The sequence below is a fragment of the Atractosteus spatula genome, chromosome 3 (assembly GCF_055471065.1).
Source record: "Atractosteus spatula isolate fAtrSpa1 chromosome 3, fAtrSpa1.hap1, whole genome shotgun sequence".
NCBI lineage: Eukaryota > Metazoa > Chordata > Actinopteri > Semionotiformes > Lepisosteidae > Atractosteus > Atractosteus spatula.
In genome coordinates, this window is record NC_142708.1 from 73,453,553 (window position 1) to 73,481,224 (window position 27,672).

The 27,672-nt window shown below is 45.5% G+C and overlaps 4 protein-coding genes across 5 annotated transcripts; 2 read left to right on the forward strand and 2 right to left on the reverse strand.

The window, feature by feature from the left end:
- Window positions 1-283: 283 nt before the first annotated feature.
- LOC148838713 (F-box only protein 44-like) lies at window positions 284-8,816 on the reverse strand. The gene is made up of 7 exons (XM_088911100.1): window positions 8,720-8,816; window positions 5,941-6,280; window positions 4,585-4,693; window positions 1,974-2,069; window positions 1,472-1,610; window positions 939-1,109; window positions 284-610 (listed from the first exon to the last, which is right to left on the reverse strand). The coding sequence occupies exons 1-6, from the start codon at window positions 8,741-8,743 to the stop codon at window positions 960-962; spliced, it is 858 nt and encodes a 285-aa protein (XP_088767226.1). The 5' UTR covers window positions 8,744-8,816; the 3' UTR covers window positions 284-610; window positions 939-959.
- A 1,520-nt stretch (window positions 8,817-10,336) lies between these two features.
- nkpd1 (NTPase, KAP family P-loop domain containing 1) lies at window positions 10,337-19,855 on the forward strand. 2 transcript variants are annotated; one of them, XM_088910065.1, is made up of 5 exons: window positions 10,337-10,355; window positions 10,933-11,034; window positions 11,792-11,920; window positions 12,660-14,443; window positions 15,364-19,855. In XM_088910065.1, exons 2-5 carry the CDS (start codon window positions 11,022-11,024, stop codon window positions 15,667-15,669), a joined length of 2,232 nt encoding a protein of 743 aa, XP_088766191.1. In that variant the 5' UTR covers window positions 10,337-10,355; window positions 10,933-11,021; the 3' UTR covers window positions 15,670-19,855. The 2 variants fall into 2 exon arrangements, with proteins under 2 accessions (XP_088766191.1, XP_088766192.1); XM_088910066.1 differs by lacking the exon at window positions 11,792-11,920.
- On the reverse strand, window positions 18,088-19,838 carry bloc1s3 (biogenesis of lysosomal organelles complex 1 subunit 3). Its single transcript, XM_088910069.1, has one exon. It carries the CDS (start codon window positions 19,836-19,838, stop codon window positions 19,245-19,247), a length of 594 nt encoding a protein of 197 aa, XP_088766195.1. The 3' UTR covers window positions 18,088-19,244.
- A 781-nt stretch (window positions 19,856-20,636) lies between the features above and the next one.
- On the forward strand, window positions 20,637-26,737 carry LOC148838716 (uncharacterized). Its single transcript, XM_088910067.1, has 4 exons — window positions 20,637-20,750; window positions 22,294-22,813; window positions 23,839-24,096; window positions 24,813-26,737. Exons 2-4 carry the CDS (start codon window positions 22,405-22,407, stop codon window positions 25,331-25,333), a joined length of 1,188 nt encoding a protein of 395 aa, XP_088766193.1. The 5' UTR covers window positions 20,637-20,750; window positions 22,294-22,404; the 3' UTR covers window positions 25,334-26,737.
- Window positions 26,738-27,672: the final 935 nt, after the last annotated feature.

The following is a 27,672-nucleotide window of genomic DNA, read 5'->3' on the forward strand; positions in this document are numbered from 1 at the left end:
CAACTCACTCGACAGGGAACCGCTTCATGTGATAGATACAGAGATCAGTGCACCCTCATGCATTAGAAGAGTGTTGATGATAAAGTGGAAATATTATAACCTCTTATAATATATTAGTCTGCCCTTTACTTGTGAAAAGAACAGAACCAATCTTGTCATCTGGAAGATGTTTGCTTTCCCCCATGGCAGTTTGTAAGTATTCAGCTTTTTTCCACTGTAAATAAGTGCCTTGCTTAGTTTTATCAACGTACTGCAGATGTAAGGCATTTATTTTGCTGTCTTGTTCAATAAAAAAATGTAAAGTATTTTTTTATTTTAGAGGCACTCAAATTTAAATACACGTATATTGCACAGATATGTTTTTAGATGCAATAAAAACAAAACCCTTACTGGTTGACAAAATGAAGGAATCCTACAGCTGACACTGTCGAAAGAAAATCAAGTATCCCTTCCAATGTCCTGGAATGAGAACAAGTTACTGTATTGTCCAGCTGCACTGGAAGGACAGGAATGAAGTCAAGCCAAGGATGCTGGGATAGCGGTGTCCTGGCCTGCTGGCCTGCTCTGGAGCACAAAGGAGCAGCCGATGAATGATGGGAGGACTGGATTTCTGTGTCGAAAGGGAAACATGCAGAAATGGACTATTAGAACAAATGTCACTCTCCTGAAGTCAGGAATATCTCCTGTGTGTTGTAAAAGTTTCTATTTATTGCTTATATCTACAGAGTTTCTGTTGTAATTATTGCAGTTTCAGAGGTCTACGAAACAGCAGTTCATAGCACAGCTGCATTCAGGATTTAAAGTACAACATACAGTGAACTGACTGGCATCTAAGAAGAGTTACCTTGCTGCTGATGCTGAAACATTTAAAAAGTGTACCCAGTATACTGCAAATGTGTAAGACTGTGGGCTCCGAAACTGGCAGCAGAGAAACTTACTTGAAAGTGGCTGTTGAAGAGTCACTTCTCTGGACTTTCTAGCCTGATGGTGACCGAAGTGTTCGTGACCCAAGCTCCATAGTGACCTTTCCAAAACAAGATATCTTTCCCAATATGTTTGAACTTCACATATCGCACTCCGGGTCCGTAGTTTCGGAAAACGTAGGTGATCTGCCAAAACAACAGCGGGCATAAAACGACGGATTACTCTGAGTGCTGATGATAAAATAGAAGTATAATAATTCCCTTAATTTATGGGTCTGCCCTTTACTTTCTGCAAGAGTAGAACCAAACCCATCAGTCATGTGGAAGGTGTTCTACAGATATGGTATAGCTCAATATATTTTAAACATGACTGATGTGATGGTAAGTGTACTATATTGTGATCTGCACTTCCTTTAACACTGCTTTAGAAACTATTAAATGTTCTGCTCACTGACAATCTGTTTGAACCAGAGGTGCAGAAAAATCAGGGTGATCCTTATCTGCCTACTAGTGTTTCCAACATAAAAATAAGACTCTTGTCAGCGCACCTGGTCCCACTGTTGAAAAGGCAGAACAGGTATAGTTCTGAGGTCTGTAGTGTATTCCTTGATGATCTTGTGCTTGTTGGCTCCCAGGAGTTGAACAAACATCTGGTACTCCCCTCCACAGTCTCTGTGTGCTGAAAACCTTTTAACAGACAAAGGAAAGCAGGATGTGAACTCAGCTCAGTTCTTTATAAAAAGACTGGCAGCCCAGAGTGCAAAGCAGCACAAAGAGGCTCTTTGATTCAGTACAAGATGCAAATCATGAGCCCTTCAGGTCAAAGCGATGGATCTGTTAAAAAAAAGATACATCATCTCCCACAGACAATGACGGGGAAACTTGTTTTAATTAAAAGAAAAGGCAGCATCCTGCTGACACTACTGCGGTCTCCAACACTCCTTAAAGGTCAAGAAATTAACAAATTGCAGTTCTCGAACTGGTAACACCCATGACTACTACCAAAGTCCAGAGCACTACTTCCAAGTGTCATTATCATTAAGAACTCACCAGTCATTCACTGTAATCTCGGGCTGGTATTCATCCAGAATCTTCTCCCAAAACCCTTCTTTTAGCAGGTCAATGGTCTGGGATTTTTCACACCAGCTGCAATGAGACATGTCATTTTTAAATTCACAGGTCTGCAGGGTCTTCATGAGAGAACTAAACACACTTGGACGCTCATAATGATCCACCATAATTGCACTGTGTTAACCACAATAAAGGTTTTGGAGGTCTATTTATAGTCCCAATCACATTCCAGCTTCCCCTAGATTACTGTGTGCTGCCAATCAAATGTAAGCTTTTAGGGAGACAAGGTGTGGATTCCACAGATATTTACTAACTACACTGGTCAAATGCTTGATATTTCTCTTTTAGATCACCTTTTATCATAACTGGGTGATAAGCCTGCGAAAGCTAAAATACAGATTCCACGGATTAATACAGTACCACAGAGAAGAAATGGAGGGAGAGCTTTATAGTGATTTGAAAAATCATTGGGATTATTGGGTTTCTGATCCAATAGGGCCACGAATGTGGAATGAAAAAGGCTTTTACATCTTGCCAAATGATATCAAGCAGTTCATGTTACAGACACAACCAGACTAACTGTAATGAATGAGATTTTCATTTTGGAAAGTTATTTTAGTGCCCTCATTGGGTGATGAGGAGGTGGCGCACCTGGGTAGTGCTCGCACCGCAGGGCAGGCTGGGAGTTATAGCCAGGAGATGGGGCGTGAGAGTGCATCCCCTGGCTTTATAGGTAAATAATCCCAATCACATCTGTGTAAACAGCAGTTTAGTGTTTACCTGTTATTGTCTGTTATTATCCCTTAATATGCAACCACCCTGAGTCTGTGTACGTGTCCCGATTACCTCCCTAGTGTACTGTATGTGTCAACCCTGAGTACGAGTTTGTCTGTGTTGCTCATAGCTGGCTGACAGAAGCTTAATAAAAAGTGCTTGTGTGCCAAACAAGAGCGTTGTCTGGTTTCTTTTTCCGCGCAAACCCAAATTTGCTACAATTGGTGTCAGCAGTGGGATGGGACTGCCCTTTGCCGAGGACGGCGAATTAAGCGAGGGAGAGTGTAACGAATATGCCCCCGCACATAACAGGGATCTTGGCCGCCAGGGCTGAGGAAGGTCTTCTTTAGCTCAGCCGGCAAGACCTCTGTTGAGTGACGCCGGGAACCTGGGCTCACACCCATGCGGTGAGGGACGAACTGGGGTGGGGAGCAGCAAGGGCACAAGCCCGAGAACCTGAATCTGATACATTATATTTAGCCAGCAGCTATTTCACCCCACAACTCACAGCTGGCAGCCCACTGAAGCTCAGCAGGTGTGACCCTGGCCAGTACCTGCATCGGTAAAGCTCAGGTTGCTGCTGGTAGAGGTGTTAGTGTGGCCAGTAGGGGGTGCTCTCCCTGCAGTCTGTGTGGGTCCTAATGTTCCAGTATAGTGACACCATACTGGAAAAAGGCGCCGTCCTTTGAATGAGAACTAAAACCAAGGTTCTCACTCATTAAAAATCCAACGGCATTTCTTTAAAAGAGTAGGGGTGTAGGCCAAATTTCCCCCAGACTCTTCACCCATCATGGCCTCCTAATAATCCCCCTCTCTGAACTGGCTTCAGCACTCTGTTCTCCTCCCCACTGAGAGCTGGTGTGTGGGGAGCGTACTGGCGCATCGTGCAGATGGGGCTACACATTGGTGGTGGTGGAGGGGAGTCCCCATTACCTGTAAAACACTTTGAGTGAAATGTCCAGAAAAGCACTATATGAGCTTTTATTATTATTATTACTACATGGAAAATTGACTTCTAATAATCACTTTACAATTCTTGTGTAACTACACAAGCTCTGTAGATGTTGGGTTGCTCAGATGGATCCTGTTTGATTTCTTCTGCTGTGAGATGGGCTCAGCTTTGATAGAGCAGTAAGTAAAAAGATTGTAACTCTGCGGAACCTTGCCTCTCTCAATACACCTACAGTATGGAGTCAACATAGGATCTATTTCTCAGGCGTCCTGGTGTTCAATGTATTTTACTGTCCAAGTTGAAAAGCTACCCAGTTACCCAAATTACTTACTAGATGCAGTATCCAGAGCACTGGAACCTGACAGTGACAGATTCCTTCTTCACTGCTGGATTTGGCCATCATTCGTGTTTTCTAGAACCGCTAAACAGAATTCATGCCAGCGGCTGCAGAGAGCTGGTGATGAATGTCTGTTTAATCAATAGTGCTTAGAATGGACCTCACGTGGGTGCATAATTCCTCACAGCTAACTGTATGTCTATTATTAAAATCAGATGGAATTTATAAAAAAAAATAGATCTATTAATATTCTATAAATCCCACGTTGCGTGTGCAGCTCCGGAGATGTTAGCTGCCGTTTTAATTAATTTCCACCTTGCAAGGCGATTGTATTTGCCGTGGAAATACAGCCTCCTGAGACGCAAACTCAGTCCCTGGCCGATTCCCCTGCAGTGTAACGGAATAAACAGAGGAATGCCTAGGGATAGTTGGTTTTGGGTTTTTGTTGTTGTTGTTTTTTTGGGGGGGTTTGGGTGGGGGTTGTTTTTTTAGTGGGTCATAAAAAGGAAGAATGCAGAGACGCTCACTAGTACGAAGACACGAATGTGGACTTGATTCCCGTCAGGTCCTCGTGGTCGAAGGTTCTCACGATCCAGCCGTCTCCCCCGTTATGAATGTTCCAGTGCTGCAGGCGCTCTGCGCGGAGATCGAAAGAGTCAGGGTTAGTGGAGCACAGCCAAGCGGCCAAGGAAACCAACCAGTTCGGGACATAACGTGGACGCAACCCTGAACGTCGGGGCAGGAGGAATTGCGAGGAGGGTGCTATACAAAGAGAAACCCATTTAAAAGCCCTTTACTAACCGCCCTTTTCTCCCTGTGCGAATAAACACTTAAGAGTTTACAACCCGGGAGAACTCCGGGACCTGTCCGGCCTGCAGCCTCTGTCGCGGCGATCTTTGAAGTGTAAATCACACCGTCTGAAATTCAATTCTGCGAGCGACTTCAGTCTTGTCCCGCACTGCCCTCCCGCGAGCGTCGTCTGGAATAATTTCTGCTGCGACTTTGCGGCCTCACTCGTTTTCCCTGCTGTCTGAAAAGCTTTCAAAGCCAAGTGAAACATTATGCCAAGGCCTGGAATTAAGGTACGCGTACTTCTGTGCTACATGAATGCTTCTTGATTTAAAGTTGTATTAATCATGTTTAATTGTAATAATATTGTGTTACTGCATGGAATCTTAATACTTTTATTAACATACTTCAATCAATCATCTGTCCCTTTCATGCCCCACTGAATCCCTATGAAAGACAGTAATGGTTTTACAGAGCTAGGGATGACTGTTAGGAATAATTTCAACACTGCTTCTTCTACCTTATGAGTTATTGATGAATGAAACAGGGTTGCAGGCTTGTAAAATTCACTGTGGAAACATTACTTACACAGCAGCAGCCATTGTGGACAAACGACTTTTGAGCTTAAAGTTTAAAGTGCCATAATAATAATTCTTTACACCATAAGTGCAACATTAACAAACAGAGAGATCATAAGGCTGTTATTATCATTAATAATACAGGGCTGAAGGGATTTATTTAGTGCACCCTGCCCCAGTCCACCCAGCGGTAAATTAGCGGGGGGGGGGGGGGGGGTAACTGGTGGTGAACCGCTGTAGCTTCCCATCAAGAGGGAGTCATGTGCACTCTGTCCACCTGCTGCTACAGAAGCATGGGAGCAGCAATGGATTTCTGAAGCAGTTTGACTTTTTAATACACAAAACAAGACCAGGGCTGCAGGGTCAGCCCAAGCATGCCTCTCACCGAGATTAAATTCATGAGTGAGCGCTGGTTGGCTCACCCTGGTTTTAAGCTCAGTATGTTGTGTACGGGGATGCCCTAGTTTGAGGACCCTCCAAGCTCTCAGCCTGTTTCTTTTCCCCCCCGAAACTCACCTGTGCCGCAGGGGTTGCGGATGAGGTTCCTGTTGAACGGCTGTTTCAGGTAGAAACGCCTCCAGTCGAAGTTGGGCGGGAGGTATCTGCTGTAGTAGATGATGGTGCTCCTTTCCCCCTGGCACTTGAACCTCCAGAAGGCCTGGCTCTGAACGATGGCCCGCCACCGCCTGCACACGTGCTGGCAGTTGCTCAGCAGGGTCTTTGCCGGCAGGTGGCTGAGAATCAGCACCAGGATTTCTTCCGGGGCCACGGACAAGTCCATTCCTGTCTCGGGGTCAAAGGTGTCCAGTCCTTCATGCCGCTTGTGCTGAATTTGACCCATTCGCCTTTTTTCCCCCTGAAAGGAGCAGTGTGGGAAAACAAATTCCATTTTTTTTTTTAAGAAACAAGCACAATACTGATGGCTGTTATTTATAAAGCGCTTTTCCAGAACCCAAGGATGTTGTACATAGAGAATAAAGAAAAAAAAGACAATAAAAAGTTTTAAAAAATAAAGAAAACAAATCCGGGGCGCAGACCAGGGTCCAGGTACCGGGAGAACCATCCAAGACAGACAAAGGCTAAAATCCGGAACAGGATCCGGAACAGGAACAAGGAGTAAAAACAGGGTAACGAGGCCAGGCGCTCTGAGCCCCGGACTCAGACAGTCAGGACGCCGTGAGGAAGCCTATGCCGAGGGTCTCTCCTGGACCCGCTGGTAGGTGAGTTTCCAATGCTGAGCCAGGAATAGCGGGAGCTCCAGGCTTAAATAATAAACGACAAAGCAAGGGACAGGTGCACGTAATCGACTAAAATCCGAAAGGGTCGGAGCGCCTTTAAGAGGAGGGATGACGATCGTGACAGCTTCCAAGTCAATGATTTTTATCTGAACATTCTGCAATATATATTTTTTCTTGATACCTAATGACACAGGATTAAACAGTCCATACTCTAGCTTCATGAACTGCCGATACCTTACCATCAAACAATGATATTCACACCATCCGCTGTTGCGATAAAGCCCAATCCATCACTCAGGATACCTCAGTACGTACTGTGCTGCCCCATGTGCTCTGGCAAGAGGTAGCACACTATTAAAGCAGGGACCACTAGGCTTAAGAACAGCTTCTACCCTACGGCACCCTTCTACCCTTAAGAACAGCTACCTGTGCAATGCCTCAGAATTCAATGCACCTCTGCACGTCTGACTTAGCTACCACGTATTGATTGTTCTGTTTCTTTACTGTCTGTACATACTGTCACTGTTTATTATTTACTGTTCTGTAATGTACTCTCAACATTGTGTGGTGTTGTCCTGAGAGAACGGCGCGAATAAGATTCCCACTGTACTGTATACTGTATGTACATACAGTATGGCTAATGAACTCCTCTATCTCGATCTCTTGCAGCAGACCCCAAATATTTCCTTTATATGAACTTGAACTTGAACTTGAACTTTATTGCCATATGTAACCGGTACTGGTACAATGGAATTCTTACTTACAGAAAGTTTCTCGATTGTAAAACAAGTGTAAAAAACAAGACAAAGTGCAAACAGTGCATCAAGACAATGTACAAACAAACAATAGACAATGTGCAAGTAAACATGTAGACAGTTTGAATGTAAACAATACAGACGTGTAAACAATGACTGGAGAATATACAGTCCATATACAGACTGTACAGTATATGGGGACATATATATACTTATATACAGAAGGGGACCCACTTCAGGCACCTTAATGTGCAGCACCCAACCTAAGCTGTATGCATTTCATTACTGAAGCCATCGAGTCGGGCTCTGGAGAAATGAAAAAGGTTAAGTCTGTGATCTAATTCATCACTTCGCGTGATGCTTGGAGAGGCAAGACTGTCTCCTCCCTCAAAAGATATCGAGAGTTCAAGCACATATGCTGCTGTTTATTACACTCCAGGAACTAAATTCACAACCTGATTTTAATGAGCTTTTGTAATTTTTTGTTGCTATTTTTAGAATTGTACTACTTTGTTAAAACCGGTTGAGCAACGATCTCTGGACTACTGTAATTTACAGTGAAGCGGTAAAAGTTTCCATATAGCCTTTAAGCAGCTGGCTTGCTTCAGACCCCGGTTTTCTGTGTTTTTAATCCAAGATTTTAGTTGTACCTGTGTTTTAAAGAGCACGTTAATAGTTATGGCTGGCCTTAACTGCGTCATGACATTTTTGGATGGAAGTTACTATCTTGGGAATTTTTACACAGTCCCTTCAGATTGTCAGCTACACATTCACTGTTTATAGTACAGTTTATAGTCTATTTTCCGTTCAGATTCCTCCTAGCTATAGTGGCCCCAACTGTTTTGTATATGTTGTAATTTCTGCTTTTGACAAAAACCTACTTTAACACTGTGCTGTGTTCGACGTTATCACCGCGAACTATTTCTGTGTTGTCTTTTTTAAAATTAAAAATACTTTTTTAGGGAGTGTGAAAATGCACTTAAAGTGTTTTAAAAATGAAACTACAGCTGCTATGCCGAACTGCGCGTAGCGCGTCATTTAAAGGAAAAGACTTAATAATTATCGAGTTTATTCCACTCCATCCGTTATTACATACTTTTAAACTATATATCTATATGTTAGAAAACGTTATTCATTTGTTCGCAACCGATAAGCTCCTTAAATATAAAACATGTTGGGGGTTTTTATCAAACCAATTTGAAAGTAAGAACTGCGATATACGGGCTACTTATTTTTTTTAAAAAAGTGACGTAAATAGGCGGTGTTTTCCTTCGTTTATGCCCTCTCTGGGCTACGTCTTACCTGGCTTTTTTTAGACTTTTTCATTAGTATGGCGAGATGAGGGAGTCCATGATCAGAATCACCAGAGACCACCTTCGAATGCCGAGACCAGCTGACTTCCTGGATTCTGAGGAAAGAGCGCAGCTGTTAGGGACCGAGTCGAAATCGTTAGCGAGCTTTCAGAAACCTGACCTTGTTTTTTTATTTAAGAAGCTTGTGTGTCGAGGTGGACATATACTTCAGTGTTCTGTCTCTCTCTCCCCTCTAGACGTAAAACACCCATTTCCTTTTCACAGATCCCTGAAATCCCAGCATATGATGGGGCGATGCATGGTGTCTGTAAGCTGGATATGTTGACTCCATCTGAATGGTCAAGTCAGCCACCCACTGCACAATGTCCCACCACCCCTTAGCCCCCAAATAAAAATATATTACCACTAACCCATGCTCCTTAACCCCTCTGTGTGATCCCAGTTATAATATTGTAACACTTCGGGGTTCACATGGGCGCCCTCACCACTACCACATCAGGTCAGCCCCCCACCATCAGGGACTCAAACCTGGGCCTCTAGCATCACTCAGCAGGGACCCAGCCTCTTGAGCCAAAGGGAAATCTCCCTTCAGCCTGGCGGCTGCAGTCCCTACTATCCACAGGGAAGGGCTGTGACGTCACCACTCTGGTAAGCCGGCTCTCACAAGCAATGGAGGCCGTATGCGTTACAATATGCATCAGTGACAATGTATACTGGGAAGCACAGTGGGGCAGCGAACAGTGCAGCCTCACATGACACTGTGCCCGGATTTCCTCCCGCACTCCAAAGACATGCTAGAAGGTTAAATGGGAAAATTGTCCCATGTATGAGTGTGTGTGTGTCAGTGTGTGCCCTGCAATGGACTGGCGACCTGTCCAGGGTGAACTTCACTTTGTGCCCACTGCTTGACGAGATAGGCTACGGCTGCCCCGCGACCCCGATGACGAGGCTGGGAAAACGGATGGATGGACAATGTATTCCATATTTGGATCCGCTGTCACTCGGATTGGGTAAGTGGTCATACTTAAGCAGGATCTGTAGCTGAGAGATACAATTAGAAAGCGCTAGTAAATGGTCTAGCGCAGCTGGCAAGTTCACCATACTGTACAAAAAGCCATGTCATTTGGACACTGACCAGGTGGCAACCCTCCATGCACTGGAACTGGGGTTTCTGTACATTTGTAAGCTCTTGTGAGAGGCTGCACTCTTAGTAAATGGATATAATCCAGCCTAAAAGCTTGTTTCCTTTATCCCAGGACAAGGATGCCCCAGACTGTGCCAGCTTTTTAATTCACCCATCGCCATCTTGCATGTTGTATTATTTCTGATTCAACTAGAATATTCCCAATGTTGTTCAAATGCGGTGGCAGCACTTAAATGTGGGTGCATCTATCATAAAAGGGTCATAAAAGAAGTATATTAGATTATTCAGTAGTCATTTCCCGGTTTGCCATTATTGGTGGGATACAGAAAGTTTATGACTGTTTGGTCTCTTTATTGCAGCGCCACACCTGCTTGTCCAAAGTTCTGTGAATAAAGCCTGTTGAGCTCAGGGTTGTTTCAGATCACTCGGGCCTTGGTTTTCCTCCACTGAAACGTGGCTCCTGTTTCCTGCGGTACTTCAGGTAATTCTGAACTCAGAGCAGCCCGAAAAACGTAAGAGATTTTTGGGTGCATGTCATAGTCTTTAGGAAGGGAGCACTTTAGAAGGGAATTCCATCATCGTCTACATGTTTTTCTTCCAGAAAACAAAATGATCTGCCTAGACTTCATTCCTTTCTTTCGCCTCATGTTGCTGAATCCCAGCAGATCTTGAGGAGAGAATCAATTCAAAATTGATCCCGGATATAAAAATGAATTTGTTTGAGTAGGGAGCTGCGTCAGCATGCGTAGGCTACAGATAAACATTTATTCTCTCCGGAAAGGAAAAGAAAAGAGACACAGTGTTTCAGCTATGGAGTCTTCTTCAGGTGTAAGTAAGACTCATACCTGAAGAGGCTATACAGCCGATTTGTAGTGTTTCTTTTATTTTCTTTACCTTTCGATATGGAATGAAACTTTAGATGGTGCATAAAAGTACGTTAGTACATTTTTACCTTTACCATAGGTTGTCTTGCAGGGTGTGGCATATATTCCTTTGTTTCATTCAATATAATGTGATAATTTTTCTATGTGCATTCTTGTAAGTGTCAGTACTTCTAGCTGTAACAGGGGTGTGAAGTGTACGTGCTTCGCAGGACTTCGACGGAGAAACTGGGACACTGTAAACCAGTCGCACGACTGCCCTGAGAATGAATACTAAAGGTATCATCTTGCATTATTCCATCTTGTAACACTTTGCGAGCACACACTAGGCACAGATGGTGAATACCTATTGCTACTGTACTTAGGTCATAAAAAGAGTGTATTAGCTATTGTGTTAATTAGTTTTCCTAGCTACAAGCCTGGAAATGAAATTTTGCCTACCTTTCTTACAAGTCTCTTGCAAGTCAGAAAATTGTGCTTCTTTCACTTTCCTTTTTCTGAAACATTTCTTGATACCTCTGAAGAGGCTGAAGTGTTGTAGTAACTGCATCTACCTGCAGTGTTTGAATACTGGCACACCTGTCCCCGATTGGATCGCTGTGATGTTATGTTGTGTGTGTGTTTTTTTTTAAATAACTAGTTTTCAACAACCAGTAGTAGTTTTCTGGTTAACAATCTGTGGGACAATCCCAGGTATTAAGAAGGTGCTCTTCTCTGTGATTATTATAGACATGGAATGCACGTTTTTTGTATTTAGTTTGTGTGCGTAAGGCGGTTATTCCCCTAATACATTTGTGAACAAAAAGAATCTAAGATTTAAAGTGGAGTTATTCTGTGTGTAACTGGCCATAATCTTTGTCTGTAGCTGGTGATGGATCAAATTAATCTTTAAAAAGCGCCCATTCTGGCACTGCACGATCTGGATTTGACCCCCTGTTTTAAATGTTGCACTCATCGTCGGCGCAGTGCAGCAGATGGTTATATTCTCCATACAGTTTCAGGAGGCTGTGTTCTCATTGCTGTCTTGTACCCGCAGGTCAGCTTTCAGACGCCGTCTATGCCTACAGTCTCTCCCAGGCCCTGACAAAGGTGGCACCCCCTGCAACTATAGGCCTGTACTCGTCCTGTCGAACCCGCCTCCGCCTGCTCAGGAGAAGTATTGAAAGTGCGTCCCCTCGTTAACCAGGCCCTTCCTGTTCCATCAGGCTTCTCAGTTAAGGATGTGCGGGACCACTCCAGACTCCTAACTGGCACTTTCTGACTCAGCTCTCGGTTACTTTTATAATTTAATTGCTAATGCTCTAATGCTCAGCTATGTTCAATTAAAAAGGTCTAATTAAATTATTTCGATTTAGAGCTAAAAACCTAACAGGAATGATTTGGTTACTGTTTTACATTTTTAAGCACAAAGACCCAGACCTGTTACAGTCACTACAAGCCAAAACATGTTAACCTGGATCATCCTTGTTTGCATTGTCAAGTTCCTTGTAAAATTGTAAATGAATTTTCTTTAAAATCTCAAAATGAGTGGCAGACAATAAGTCGTCAAAACTTCCACCTCATGTCCTTCTGCATGCTTGTGCATCACCTGCTTTCTTAATAGAAACTCTGCTTTTGTCTTCTGCTTAAAAAAATATTTCTCTGATACTGGAAAGTACTGTATCCCTGAAGACCTCAAGTTATAATTAATCAATCTTAGGCAGTGGAAGAGCTCTAGTTACTGTTGCCTGCTGCATTGTCAGAGCTGTGCAGATTCATGCTGCCAATAAACTGAATTGCTGCTGTTCTGGAGTTGGCATGGCAAGTCATAAATGGGACTGGTGTCCAATGAGATAGAACAAAGCCTTTGCTTGATGTCTGCTAATGCACCTCAAATAATGATATGGCTTTTATCTTCCGCGTAGCTCACATGAACAAAGAAGCCAAGGAGAGAGAGCAGGACTATAGGGGACAACCCCCACCGAGATCGCATCAGCCCTCCATCCAAAGTCTGCTGAACGTTTTGGCGAAGATGATTTTCTATTGGCCTGTGTGGACGACGGCGCACCAGCAGAGGAAGAATGTCCGTTATATCTTTGTGGAGTTCAGCGCCTGGCACTTTGCAGGGAGTGACCTGCTGTGGGCAGGGCTGGCAATCAGACTCTGTGAAGCATTCCAGGAGAGCTTTGGGAGGCTGTTCCTCAGCGTGTATCGTGTAGCTCAACACACAGAAAATGTAAGAAGGAAGGTCATTCAGGAGAGTGTGGGAGAGTGGAGAGCTAAAAGGGTCTGCTGCGTTCCTCTCTGGTTGGTTTGCCTTGCTGTGCTCTCTGGGGTCATCGCGTTTCTTTGTCTCATGTTAGTGGTCGGGTTGCCAGCTGGGAAACCAGGGGGAGACGGTATAGCCGCGGTAGAGTCCCTCGCCATCGCCACACTGGGGCTCCCAGCCGCGGGCGCCATCCGCTTCACCATTCTGCTGGGGAAGAACCTCATGTTTAACCAGGACATCAACATCAAGAAGGCGATGGACAGCTCCAAAATGAGCAGCCAGCTGGGCTTCATGAACAAAGTGAAGAAGGAGATGGAGGTCCTCTCCTGCTTCATCCGTTTCATGGAAGTCTATGAGAGGAGGAAGATCCGCGTGGTCCTGCAGATCACCAACCTGGAGCGGTGCACTCCGGAGAAAATCGTGGGGGTCTTAGACGCCCTAAACATCTTGCTTTCCGATGAGGAAAGCCCATTCGTTTCCCTGCTGGCTGTCAATCCTCGGATCATTGTGAAGTGTGTGGAAAGTGCCGGCTGCTATCACAGTTCAGAGGAGAATGGCTACGCGTTCCTAAATCGAATTGTGACTTTGCCCTTCACCGTGCCTGAACTGTGCGACACTTCCAAACTGAAAGTTTTTAAAAATCTCGTCAGGGGCCAGTCGGACAACCCGGAAGATTGCATTCCGGACGAGAATGAAAGAATGGAAATTAGTATAGCAGAAACTTCATGGCCCAAGGATGACTCGTCTGTAGAAAGTGGCTCGCAAAATGAACTCCAGAATCTTTTGAACAGTAGCGTTTCGCAACGTGACAACTACCAAATGGATGCTGACAGGTTGGAGATGGTGGAAAGTGTCTTTGAGAAAGCTATGAATGCCATCTGCAATAAGAGAAGCCTTTGTGAATGCATTGGGGATAACAGCATAAGCATGAGGAGAATAATCAACTCAATTAGGGTGTCAGCCACCATTATGGTGGCAGTAGAATCCGAGCTGTCTTCTCCAGACACCATTGCAGCCTGGGTGGTCCTGGCTAACCAGTGGCCGTGTCGCCTGAGCTGGATCTTGCAGTGCGTGGAGGATGACGAGCAGAGAGCAGAGATCGACCAGGGCGGGGGCATCGACGACGGTAAGACGCTGTGGGAGGTCTTCAGCGAGTCACGGATCGAGCTTCACATGATCCGAAAGGAGATTGCCAGCCTCCTGGAGCAGGACGGAGACCCCGAGCTGTTTGAGAGGTTTCTCAAGGTCGACTTCCCCCTCACCGTCAGGGTCGCTAACAAGTTTAGGCGTTTCACCGTCAACCTCGACCATTCCATCAGGAAGGAGCTGGCCATCTATCGAGGGAGCGCCAGCCTGAAGGATACCATGAAGAAGACGGGCCATGCCCCTCTGCCGCTGCGATCGGTGCTGAAGATGGACGTGGACGACGTGTGCAAAGAGGTAAATAGCAAAACGTCTCACAGACACAGCCAACATAGAGGGGACAAACTATGGACGTATAACACCATTCGCTTTTTATCCAAACAGTAATTTGTGAATCCTTAGTTCTGATAACAGTGTTCATTCTAAAACTCCTTCGAGTCTTATTAGTTGATCCGAATGATTAAGGTTGGGATTCCGATATTCATGCACAGAAACTATGAATAAGGCATTTCACATTTAGCCTGTGTAAAGGGGTGATTAAATGCAGAATTTATTGCTGTAGATGACAACCCTACATGTGTAACAGGTCCAATAAGACATGAAGATTCTGTAACAGTGACATCACCCTGTGTGATTTTCAAGAACATCTGAGACCCCTGTGGCAGGAGTCTGGCCTTTTGACGGAGTGTGTACCACCCTAGTCCGGGCTATGCAGGTTGGATGGTGGAAGGTGCCTGGTACAGTAATTTCAAACAGGAGTCTGACTGTACATACTGCACATATCATTTAAACCAAATGCAGACCTGTGTCAGAATATAATCATGACACTTTGTACAAAGATAAGGCGAATACAACATTGTATTGTGGCCTGATGCAGGCTTGAGTCAATCATAAGTGAGGTTTTGCTTTTACATTTGGGGCCCAATGTGAGTATGTGACATAAAGGGTCATTCCTTATTTATCAGCTGTCCGTGTAACTTAAATTTACAGATGACGTGAAATCAAATAGTTATTTACCTGGTATTTTTTGCTGCTGTTAATTATGTATTTAAACAGTTAATAACAAAAAAGCATTTAGGAAGGGTAGACCGAATGGATTAATTTAATCTAACTACACAGTTTGAATTTTTCAGATCCATGCACTGATACTCCATTCGAAGGTGGCAGAAACTGCATATTAGGGTCATGATGAATGTATTTCTGCTTTTTTTTTCCAGATAATTAAACTAAACCTCCCTGCTTCCTATGCTGAGACCATCAAGCAGAATAAGTTGGACGGCGAGGCGCTGATCTACAGCAACAATAGCGAGATCAAGGAAGTGTTGCATATGTCTCTGGGAGACTGGACTGTTTTCAGTATTCACTTCTTGGGTGTAAAACCACCGCCTGTTTCCGCAGCTACCGACAGTGTCACACCGCTGGGCCATCAACCTAAATTCCTGGTTCGTTCCAAGGAGAATCTGCTTGGGAAATACAGCGCAAGCACACTGAAACTGCATTCGTCCACCGGCAGCATCTGTTAATAAACCGCTCCGTGTACCAGCAGGTCTCAGCAGTAAAAGCCCAGGACTGAGTGTGAGGTGACATTGTTATAGGAGAGATATTGCAGTATAAGAGGTAAACGACACCAAAATGAAATAATGAATGTGCAAGCAAATGAGATTGAAATTGTGCAAAGCAACAGATGTTATACACAGGTGGTAAATACGGACAAACACAATTTAATAAATACAAGCATTGTCTCTTAGATTTATATTTTAAATCCAAGCACGCCCAAAATTGAAATGTGGTTTTTTTTGAGGGGGGACAGGGTTGACATACAAATGGTCAATCTGAGGCCTCCCAATTTAATACGCAGGAGTTTAAACTGTATAGTTTCGGTCCTTCCCCCTGACCTCGCCTGCCAGTGTCTTGGAGATTGGCACTCATCCATTTGATTGATTTCATGAGAATCAGCCATAAAATTATCGATCGCTGTGTCTCACCACAGATGAAATTTGATTAATGGTTTGAACTGCCATTTTTTTTTATTTAAAGAGAGAAAAAAAGCTCAGTGCTTGTGTGCTCACACAAACTGCAGTCCACATCACACTCAGTTGGGTCTCTTGAAAATTGTTTTTCTGTCAAAATCACATGAAACATTGCGACGGTGCAAAGCATTTACAGGCTGTATTACTTGGTGTTGTCCTGGGCAAATTGTTGAGCTGCAATATGCTTATATTGAATGCAACATTTCACTCCATAAAATTTTGAACCTGAACTTAACTAAGCTTTTTTTAATAAAAAATTGTTGTTTTCAGTCTTCCAGTATACTCACAAGCTCCAGTTTACATTTTTTCATGCTCCCTTGTTATTCTGACCATATGCCTCTCCATTAATCATTTCTGTAGTTTCTCGGTTTTGCACCTGGGCTTCAGTCTTATGTGGCAGTACTTATATATACATACTCCTAAAAATTACTAATAAACAAATTTACTAGTAATTGCAGATGAGTCTACCTTCAGTGGCAATTACATTTGTATGTCAAGGTGTCGATTCCAATAAGTGTTTGCAGGTGTCTGCAGAGATATGGTACCTCTCTGCCACAGGAGGATGGTACTGTACCTCTCTGCCCACAGTAGCTGCCAAAATCCTGCATGTGATCTGATTGATAGCGAGCTGCATCCAATACAGTTCTGGAATGTCTCACATGTGCCCAGCGGTGGCGGAGCTCCAGCGGTGTCTGCAGTAACACAGTCTGTATTAGCCAGGTCTGCTGTTGCCTTCAGCAATGCACCGGAGGTCTTCTTTCCCATCTCACAGCACACTGAGGAAAAGGCCTGGTCTGCTATACCTTTACAGTTTACAGTCCTCTGGAAACATGAGTCATGCCCACTGCAAAAGTGGCAGCAGCTTGCAGGAACAGATGGCAACTCAATCACTGCCAGATTTCGAAGCCTCATCTGAGCACGGTAACAAAGCAGTCTGTTCACAAGCTTCACCTGTGCGCATTACACTCTCAAGGATTACTTAGCAATTCAATGTCATCTATGAGTTCAGACAGTATTAGGTACTCTCAAAAATGTTACACTGCCTGATTTAGTCAATCTGGGGGTTTGGGGTACTTTGGGTACAATTCGGGGTACTGTTTTGGAAAAAAAAAACTTTGGTGCACTCTGAAAAATATTCACAGACTGAAACTGATTTCATGCTCTGGGAGACAATAGAACTGAAGAGAAAAATAAAGATGAGTATTTCTTAAAACATGCATACAAAACAAGACCAAACTAAAATTTTTAAAGATGAAATGATTTCATTTCTGCTTGCTGGGACAGGCTCCAGCTCCCCCCTGACCCTGAACTGGATGAAGCCGTTAGAAAATGGCTGGATGGACGCTGTATTTCCAATGATCCCCAGCACAAACACATCCTGTTCCTCGGAACTGTACGCTGCCACTGCCGAGGAAAGCCCCTCCCCCCGTCCTGTGCTCTTCTCCGCACGACGAAGCCTCAGGAAGCTGGACTTGAATAAAACCTGTTTACTGCAAACAGAAGGAGGTGAAGCTTGAAGGCTGACTAACTGAGGTCATTTTGTTGGCATGTCCCAGAGTGCTGGTGAAAACATTTGAGAAAATCAATTATGAATAAGCCTTCCCTTCCTCTGACTCCATTCAGAATGGGCTTTAGTCTTCCAATCTCCTTTTATCCAGCTATTCTGGGGAAAGGCTACGCCTGTCATCACGAATGTGTTCCTCTGGCTGCTGGCGACTGCTGTGGGCACATACAGCACAGCACATATGGCCGACCTGACTGGTTTGTCCCGTCAGCCAGTTGCATGATGTGTGGAAAACCTGTCGTCTTCACACTGGGTCCATCTGGCTGGTAGTGTGCTGGGGACAGGAGTGAAAAGAATTCCCCAAATGCACTCTTTAGAACGGGAGTGGGGGTATTTATTTCAAGTTCTAACCAGTAGTGAGTCTTTTATTGCCAAATACTCATTTACTCACAAAAACATCTCGACAGCAGAAGCACAGTTTGCAATCATGAAAACAACAGCAACCGAAATCCACTGCAGACCTCACAGCTTCCTACACCACCTGGCAGTCAGAGCAGCGTCGGCCCCGTCAGAACACGATCAGAGCACACCCATCTTTTCTGACCAGGTAGGAACATGGCTTTTTTATAGGAAAATATTCATCGTATAACATAAAGCTCTTAGGCCTCAGCTTAACTGTCATTCTGTTTAGCTCCTCTTGGAAAAGACTGCCACCACCTTCACAAAAAACACACCTCCTTATACCACCCTCCTGGTCTTTCACTTAACTGCCTCTTTGCGTCTTCTACTGTTCTCAAGACCCTTGTTTCTAATAACTGTTATCTCCTATCATTGTTTTTCTTACTGTAAAGCACTTCGAGATGCTACTTTAAAAGGCGCTATATAAAAGTTTTTTACTATTATTATATTATAAGCAGGGCTCCCTGTGATCCTTGGGAAGAACAGTGTGAAGGTGATGTCCTTGCACACTTTGCCATGGAAATCATTGGAAAGGTGTGTTCGTGTGTCATTTTACTCTGTCACTACTGTTGAGCTAACTGGTTGACAGCCCAAATCACAGTAACATCACAATCCAAAGCAGAGGAAGGTGTGATCTAATATGACTTATCCCTCTTTCTCCCTGCATAAGGGTGGGATTTAAGTAGTTGTGTGACAAAGAGAAAAACACTATCTTAACTCTTTGTGGTTTTCTGAGGCATTGACACAGGGCTTCCAGCACAGACATACCAAAGTGACTGCAGACTGGGTCATACAAAGACACGTCTGGAACAAGGTAGCCTTTCTCCCACTATCCTGGATAATTTATACTGGAATTTAGATCATTGTAAATTGTGCAGAGGAAAGTACAACTAAGCCCGCAGAGCTGAAGTGCTTTTACTAATACAAACTCTAGATGACTGTGCAATATCTTTTAGTCACTTTCTCATTTCAAGTTCTATTCACAGCATGATCCTGCAAAGCACGACAATGCTGTCCGTTCTGCAATACCGTCACGGGAAGAGGGAGCCGGGGACCGGTGTGCGGCGTGTGCGTGTGGCTCGCTGCAGCGTTAATGGCACTGAAGTCAGCACTCCTTAAGTCCGATCTGGGGAGTGCTTATTCTGATGTCGGGTAGCAGGTTACAGCTCGTGATGATGTCGATCTTTTCGGACACGGACTTCAGGTCCTCCAGGAGCAGGCGGATGCTGTGCGAGGCGCCGATAATGCCGCTCTGGGAATTGTTCAGGTGAGCGGTGGCCAGACGAATCTCCTTGGTGGCGTTCTGGTACACCTGCCTCACCGTCTGGGTCACGTCGCCGCACAGGCGGGCGTTGCTCTCCTGCAGTTTCTGCTGCAGTAACGTGCTGTAGCGCCCGCCCTGCCGCAGCCTGAGCACCGGTTTCTCCTCCGCGACCGAAACCGGACTGTCGGGGGGGTCTCTGATCACTATCAGCGGGGGCAGGTCCTTCTGCACGTCCTCGGTGGCCGCCCGCTCCTCGATGGGTCTCGTCGCGCCCCCGGCCTCGTCCTCGCTGTCCGTTTCCGAAGCCTCGCCGAGCACTTTAACCCCGGCCGCGACGGGGTAGGAGGAAGACAGGGAGGTAATGTAAGCCTCTTCGTCCGAGTCCGTCTCAGACGCCTCGCCCTGCACGACAGTCTGGTATTTGTTACTGGCCATTACCTCTGCCGGCACCTGGTAGTATGCAAACATACAGGATATAAACAGCGTCGAGAGGTTCACACAGAACTGTCACCAGAGCAGAAAGAAGCTGCAATGCCACAGCGCGCGGTGTTCCAGCCGAGTGGCCCGTTACTGTATCATTCTGTCTGTTTTAACTAGCAGCCAGTGGTGATGGCCGTGTTCCCTCACCAAAATAATGTATTTGCATAGAAACACTAGTGACAAGCAAGAGGAGGTAGCGGAATCCGAGCTCTGTTGTCTGATGCATAATACAAAAAGACAATGTCGGTTTACGTTTTATGCACCGGCCCTTCCTCTGGAAATAAACAGAATGCCTTCAATCAATATCCTAAAACAGCTACATGCTAGCTGTGGGCGCCAATTAAAAGAGACTTTCAAAGATGCAATTCTTCTGGAGATTCGCATTTGCAAACGCTACGTTTGTGTTTCCAGTATGTGCGCTTAGTGCAAATGCGAAGCACCTTTTAAAAGTTTGATTTCAGCTGCAAGCCTGCTGTATAGTCACCAACCGCTAACTTTAAAAATGCTTTATTTCAGATCTAGCGGTAGGGGCTATTTAAGAAGGCTGAGAGAATCCAAGCTTACAAAATATCGAATACATAACTAAAGCAAGCTTAAAATATAAAAAAATGTATCTGTAGGTACTATACCTTTTGCTTCAGATCTACAGCTGAGCGGAATCACATGAAATGGGAGCCACCCACGTGACGTCACATGGTCACAGCGGCGCCTCAGTGGCCAATCAAAGGGCGTAGGGGGGAGCACGTGAGGGAGGTGTAAACAAACTCCTGTCATATGATCAGAGCGTGAACATGAAGCTACCTTGACGCAGACGAAACCTAGACGCTGCGTAAGTTCCAGTGAAGGGATGAAGTATTATTTATAACTGTAAGCGTTTTCACTTTCTTAACCACTAAAAAGCAAAACGGAGAGAGGAGGCCCTTTAATGCTGTGTTTTGTGCATGTATTTTTTTTTCCATGGCTACGTTATAAACACCTATTCTATATTTATCTAATACGGTCACTGGAGCGTTTTACGTCTTGACAGTTCAGTTAAATATAACATTAGGAAAAAATGATCATGTATCGAGAGTTTGTATTTGTATGGAAACCAAAACTGTAATGTGTTTTATGATGAAGAATGCCCACATCTAGCGAAGAGATAATCTTAGGAAGGTTGTGTGCGGGGTCAGTTTTTTTCTATGCGTGATTTTATCGCCATAACTGGAATATGGGAAATATTTAATTGGCCTGACATTATTAGTGTATTGCCATCTGAATGATTGAGGTCTAACTTTCCGGAAGGGTAACCAAGCACTAAATTAGGCAGCATAAGGAACAGAGTGTTTTTGTAATTGCACGGTCGTGCCTGCCTGTACACTATGCAGGTGAGCGTATTTCTAAAATTTGATATTAATTCTAAATCCTTAAACATAACGATAGGGTAAGTATGGACATTTCTGAATCAACGTACAGGTCATAAGCATTACCTTTAATTGAGCTGACTAGATATGTATCTGGATAAACTGTAGAAATGTTGCTTCAAGCTCATAATTATTCTTTGTTCACTGCATACACGTAATTCAGCAGTGCTGCAATTAACATAGCCTGCTCTGCTGTGTGGTATCTATGTAGTATTGCTGATGTGTGCACAAGGACTCAGCCTGCAACTCTGTGTGACTTTACTCCTGCACAGTCTCCTTTACCGAATCTTGTTGTTCTCTACACTAGAAACGGCTTTAGGTTCTAGAGCTGTTTTGCTGCTTATTTCTGTTTTGAGAAGGCTTATTGTGTGTAAAAACTGTGGCGTGTGAGATGTCTCTTTTGATGTCGGCAACGCATGCAGTAACTCAGACAAACTGTGCTGTTAAATGATCTGACGAAACCCCTAGAGTTCGGACGCCTTGTGCCGATAACGCTATAAATAATGAAAGCGCCTTCACGTCCTGTAACTCTGCCTGCCTTCTGTCTTACCTCTCAAATTGCACAGAAGCGTCAGAAGCCTCTTGTTCGTTACTCGCAGGACAGTGGGCTTAGCCTTTCGTTTGGAAGAGACTTGGGGAAATCCACTTGCCCCGCAGTAGTTCCCCTGCGCTTTTGGGGAAGCGCTACCACTCGGCCTTGTCTGTTTGTCTGCCTTGTGAAAATAAAAGCAGCAGGCGTTAAACGCATTGCACTGCAGTTGCAGGTTAATTAAAAAAAAGGGCAGGATTGGTCCTCCGCCTGTTCACACGATCACTTCAGCCAGCATCACATCAGGAGAAGGTGAAAGTAGCCCAGTGTTCTCTGCTGTTGTGAACGTGGTGGGAAGAGGTGTGAGGTCTGCTCTGCAGATGTAGTGGAGTGCAGGTAGTTGACCCTGGAGCTCAGTGCAGATGGCAGGCAGAGAGCAAGGCGCACCTCACCAGGCCTGTTTCTGTTTGCGTTGAAGCCCACCCGGCCCCCGCTGCCCAGAGGGCTTGCTTGCGGAGGCAACGACCGGAGGAGGAGGAGGAGGAGGAGAAGGAGGGTGGGCAGGCTGGCGGGCGGGAGAGTGGAGACCATGGACCTGAGCGAGAGGAGGCCCAACAAGTGGTGGACCGAGACGGACACCTTCACCATGCTGGCCCTCATCGAGGAGCTGGACCTCGTGCGCGAGCTGGACAAGAAGCGCCAGCGCAACGACTCGCACTTCCGCCGCCTGCGCCACAGCCTGGCCAAGCGCAACATCCACTTCACCGTCAACCAGATCCGCAACCGCTGGAAGAGCCTCAAGCACAAGTACCGCAAGATCAAGACGGCCGGCTACCGCAGCGCCGCCGCCAGGCTCTCGGCCATCGAGTCCTTCCGCTACTTCAAGAAGCTGGACCGCATGCTGGCCAGGAGGCCCAAGGGGCCCGGCCAGCTGGACGGAGTGGGGGACGGAAATCTGGTGGTGCTGTCTACGTCCGAGCTGGAGGATCACACCGACAGTACTGCCGCCTCTTCCTCTTCTGACCAACCCCACCCCCCTCTGGCCGTCCAAAATTCGCAACACCGGTCCCCGCCTTCCACTGTGAGCTAACTGCTCCCCCACTCAGAAAGGGGCAGTTCGTTCAGACTGGACAGAGTGTCCCATAATTCCGTGCCAGGGGCGTCCACATGTGGTCTTTAAGAGCGGGGGTCCTCCAGATTTAAGCAGGCTGGGGTAAACCCTCCATGATTTAAGACCTGGAAAAGGTGTTGCGATTTTGGCAGATCAAATAAATGGCTAATTAAAATATTGCAATTCTGGACTACTCTTTCATCCTTAAAATAGAATTTTTAACATCACAATTCAATATTACCATGTTCAATTCTCCTTTTCCTTCTAAATGATGTATTAAAGATTGGGAAGATCTTTCCCTCTTCTGTGTTCTTTGCTGCTGCTGCATCATCTGGGATTCCCCTTTTGCTCCCAGGTTTACTGCGCTGTACTAAAGTTACTCATAAGATACTCATGAGTCAGAAATAGAGAGACTCAAAACAATATCTCAGAACCTCGACTCAGAAGCTGTGGAGTCAGGCAGTGTTGTTCTGACCCCTGCACTTCGTCCAAGTGTGTGGGCCTAAATAACGTACAGTACCTACCTCATTACCATGCAACTGGAATCTGAGAAGCACTTTTTGTTGAGTACTCCTTTAGCATTGATTACCTGCTTACTTTTTCCAGCAAAACGTTCATCCACCTGCTTCTCCTTTTGCCCATCCAAAACTAAGCCTTGCAAAATGAAGATTTTAATATATTGACCAACTTTGAAAGCAACCTTTGTAGTTTTTGAGAATTAGTCTAGAAAGACCTTATTTTGGGAAAGCAGGTCACATTGATCTTTAATTCTACAGTTGAAAGGATAGAGTTGAAATCCATGCATCCCTCTAAATGTTGCAGAACTGTATTCTTGAAGTCTCTAATCCCGTGCCATGCTCAGGGCAGGGTTTCCCGATGAAGCTGTGTCTTTGGTTATCTCTGTTCTCCCAGGTGATGTTCCTCACCCCTGCTCTGCAGTCGCCTGGGAAAACTTTACCAGCAGGATGGAGGGGGACAGCGAGGATAGCAAGGAGCATCGGGGAGAGCCCGCGGACTTTGCCCCTGCCCCCTGGGACACGGGAGAGGAGGTGGTGACCTTGGGGCTGTCGGGGGAGTACCTGTATCCAGTGAAAACCGAACCGCACCCACTGCCTTCTGTGCATAGCCGAGATCCCACCGGAGACCCTGCCTGTCCCAGAGCCTCTCCGGGTGAGTTCCAGGCCGGCTTCATGGAGATGCGCCGCCAGCCCTTGGACATTTTGTGTGCTGTGTGATTCAGTGTGGTGAATTTCGGAGAAGCATCTAAAAAAATACAGGTTCAATTGTAAGTGTCGGGTCACCTGCATTGCTCCCATGTGGACGTGCTGATGGGGAATTTGCAGTCTTGAGGCAAACAGACTTCCAAGATGCCCATATGCTCCTGCCTGTGTTTTTGTGGAAGAATGAGATTGAATTTGTAGATAGTCTAAGTCACAAATACAAAAGTTTGAACAAATGCCAGGTGTCTGTATCGTGTAAAGCTGGACAGTTTAATGAATGGAGCTGTTTGTTTCTGATTCAGTAGTCACAGCAGGAGGGACTTCCATATTTGCTATGAAACGCCACAGGAAATTCAGTGTGCTTTGTATCATGGGTACTTGAACTGGATTGCTCCTACCTTGTTGATCTGAAAATCTCCCCTAACTGTTCCTTTAATATGTTTTTCATGCTCTAGAGTGTATTTCAGAAAGATCTTTATGATGAAATAAGTAGAAGGGTACTACAAAGACAGTAGGTTTCACCACACGTTCCTCTAGGCTTCACAGCATTCTGCATTACTTCCTAAGCAAAACTGAAAGCTGAGTACTTAGGCTGCTCTTCTAAAGTAACACTAAGACTGAGGGCTTCACTGCTCCCTGCTCCTGTCTCTGTCGGTATCCCTGCAGGGACCTGTGAGGACATCAGCACTCTGATTCTGCAGCAGCTCACCATTCTCAACCACCGGCTGGGGGAGCAGCTGGCTGAGCAGAGGGCCTTTCACTGCAGCATGCTGGGGCTGATGGACCGCCAGATCGAGGTCCTGCAGCAGCTCTCCAACGCCACCCGGCCCTCCGCCAAGGAGGGAGAGAGGGAGAGGGACTCCTCCACCAGCCAGCAGGTCCACGACGCCCTGGTGCACATCCTGCGGGGCGTGGAGCAGGCCCGGGCCCAGGGCCTGGTGCCCAGCCCCTCCAAAACCCCAGAGCCCGAGTCCGCCCTCCCCTCCTGGACGGTCTCCCTCCTCGAGGTGCACCAGGGCTTGCCCCCTGCCAGCGAGAACTCGGCCGGTGCTGCGGCTCCGGCGCCGCAGCCCCAGCATGAGGGCCGGCCAGACCCGCCTGGGGCCCCCCTCCCTGAGCAGCCGCCACCTTCCCCCCGCCGCGGGGTGCTGCTTAAGGGACTCTCCATCAGCTGCCAGAACAAGTGAGCCGGCGGTCAGAGCCGGCCAGCCAGCCAGCCAGCCACACTGGGAATTCCCAGAAGCAACGCGGAGAAGAAGAAAAGCTTTCAATTGGGAAAGGGGAGGAAATTGATGCTTTTTTTGATTGTTGGGGAAAATAACGTTAGTATCCAGAAATTCCTGGCCAACCTCTGTTCATTAGTCATTCAAAAGGCTTCTCCTACTGTGGCTGCTGCCAGGCTTGGCTCGTAGGGCACTCCGAGTTTGACCTTTCCCATTCACCACCAGCACACCACAGCACGCTATGCTGACTTCAGTATCCACCTCTGCAGGATGTGATCTTCACTGGTGCTCCTGAGAGCTGGCAGACCTAGGGGGGGGGGGGGGTGTCACAGTTCTTGGCCTTTCGCCACTGAACAGCCTGTAAGGAAGGACCACATTTAACATGTTTTTTGTACGCTTCATCATCAGAACCGCAGATTCAGATAGTTCCTTCCTAGTTTTTGCTTTTGAAAATGGAGAAGAAGGGGTCTGAGACGTCAAAGAACTAAATCACTATGGCACAGGGGGACCCGAACTCTTCAGAAAGATATACAGATATATCTCTTAAACTGAGAGAGTGTTGTTTTGGGCAAGAAAGAATCTGCAGACTCCTACTGAGCACCAGCACACAGACTCCCTCAGAGCCTAATGGATTGTGCACACTGTAAGTAACTCTACAGTGAAGTAACTGTCTTTCCAATCAACCCAAGCCAACAGCAAGCTGAGAGGAGGCTGTTTGTGTTAATGATGGAAACACACACTCCTCTACCAACCAGGGAACACTGAACTCGAGTCGGCTGCTTCGCAGGTCAAGTCTGTCGTTCTGTTAAAGCCGGATTGGATCTCTTCAGGACATATATAGCATGGCTCAACGGCGCTGCCTTGCGGAACAGAGTTGAATTTTGCTCGCAGCACAAGACCCGGGCTCATTGTACTCGGCCCAGCCCAGTGGAATTCTCCGTCTGGCCGTGCGACTTCTAAGCTTGAATCCCAGAGCAAGCCGAGCTAATTCACCATGTCGGGAAACCTGTTTGACCACCTTTACAGCTAATAGTTTTTCCACTTGTTTGTGTTTTTTGCGCAACAAAGATGTTCAAGTGTTTCTTGCTCATTTTCAGTCATTATGCTGATATTTAGTTATGTTTTCTGCTGTAGGGGTACCGTGGACACTACTCTGCTTTCAGCCACAGGACTGAGTTTTCTATAGTCATGAAAGGAAGTAACATCCTTAGATCCTTCCAGTGAGTGTCTTTGGCATTTCAAGAATTTCAGCACATAGTATCAAAAGCAAAAAACATGGATATTCTGTGAGCAAAGGAGAATGGAATATTAATTTAATTTGTGATGCGTTGCACCTTCCAAGTTTTTTTAATTAAAAGCATAAGTAGCTTTCGCGTTTCCTTGTTTTTATTATTTCTTTTTTTTTTCTTTGTGTAGCGTTGAGGATAACAGGAATTCTAGTGTGGCAAACCGATGGTTTTCAGAGCCTTTCAGGTTAATTGTGAAATGCATCTCTTTCTCAGAGAGATCCGCTTTTGTTTCAAAACAAATGTGTGTGTGTGTTCGCTTCCCATCAGTGTGGTTCTGGGTACAGCTGTTCAGCTCCTTTAAGAAATACAGTTTGAGTTAGTTGGGTTTTATTTGGCATTGAAATTCAGTGGCTTTCCACGGTTTAATATACATGCGTGAAATTACCCAGGTTGTGTTGCTTCAGTGACATCAGAATAATGAGATGCAGCACCAGCTTATGCCTCTGTTTACAGCACAAACACCGGACACCCTTAATTTTTTTCCTTTTGTTCAGTGACAGAATAAAGCAGTCAGAGGACGCTTAAATAATCCTTGTGTGGCCATATTCCAAAACTTGTAGCTCAGCAGGGTTTGTAGGTATGTTTTAGTTACCACTCGCTTTAAAACCTGGAAATGGCATTTAATTTGTTCACCTTGATCATTAACTGATACAGTGCAGTGAGGTATAGTAAGTTAACCCCTCTTGCTTCTCTTCCTGTCTTCGAGAGAGAAGTGTGCTGTGCTGTGTGAGAACATGTAGCCATAAATCAAATTATTTTTCTGTTGCTGACAGTGTCTCTTGATCTGAACTTCAGGATCTGTCTGCTGGGAGGTGCAGGAATGGGCAAACACCTTGGCCTGGTTAATTATTAATTATTAGACCTGGTTAATTACTGTAGGAAGCAACAGTATACCAAGAGAATTGCAATTTGGTCTGTTACACCTTTACTGCTGCTTAACTTTAACTGTTTCTGTCAAGTATATTTTTAAATCAACAGAAACTGCAATATGACAATTTTGAAATGAAGAGTATT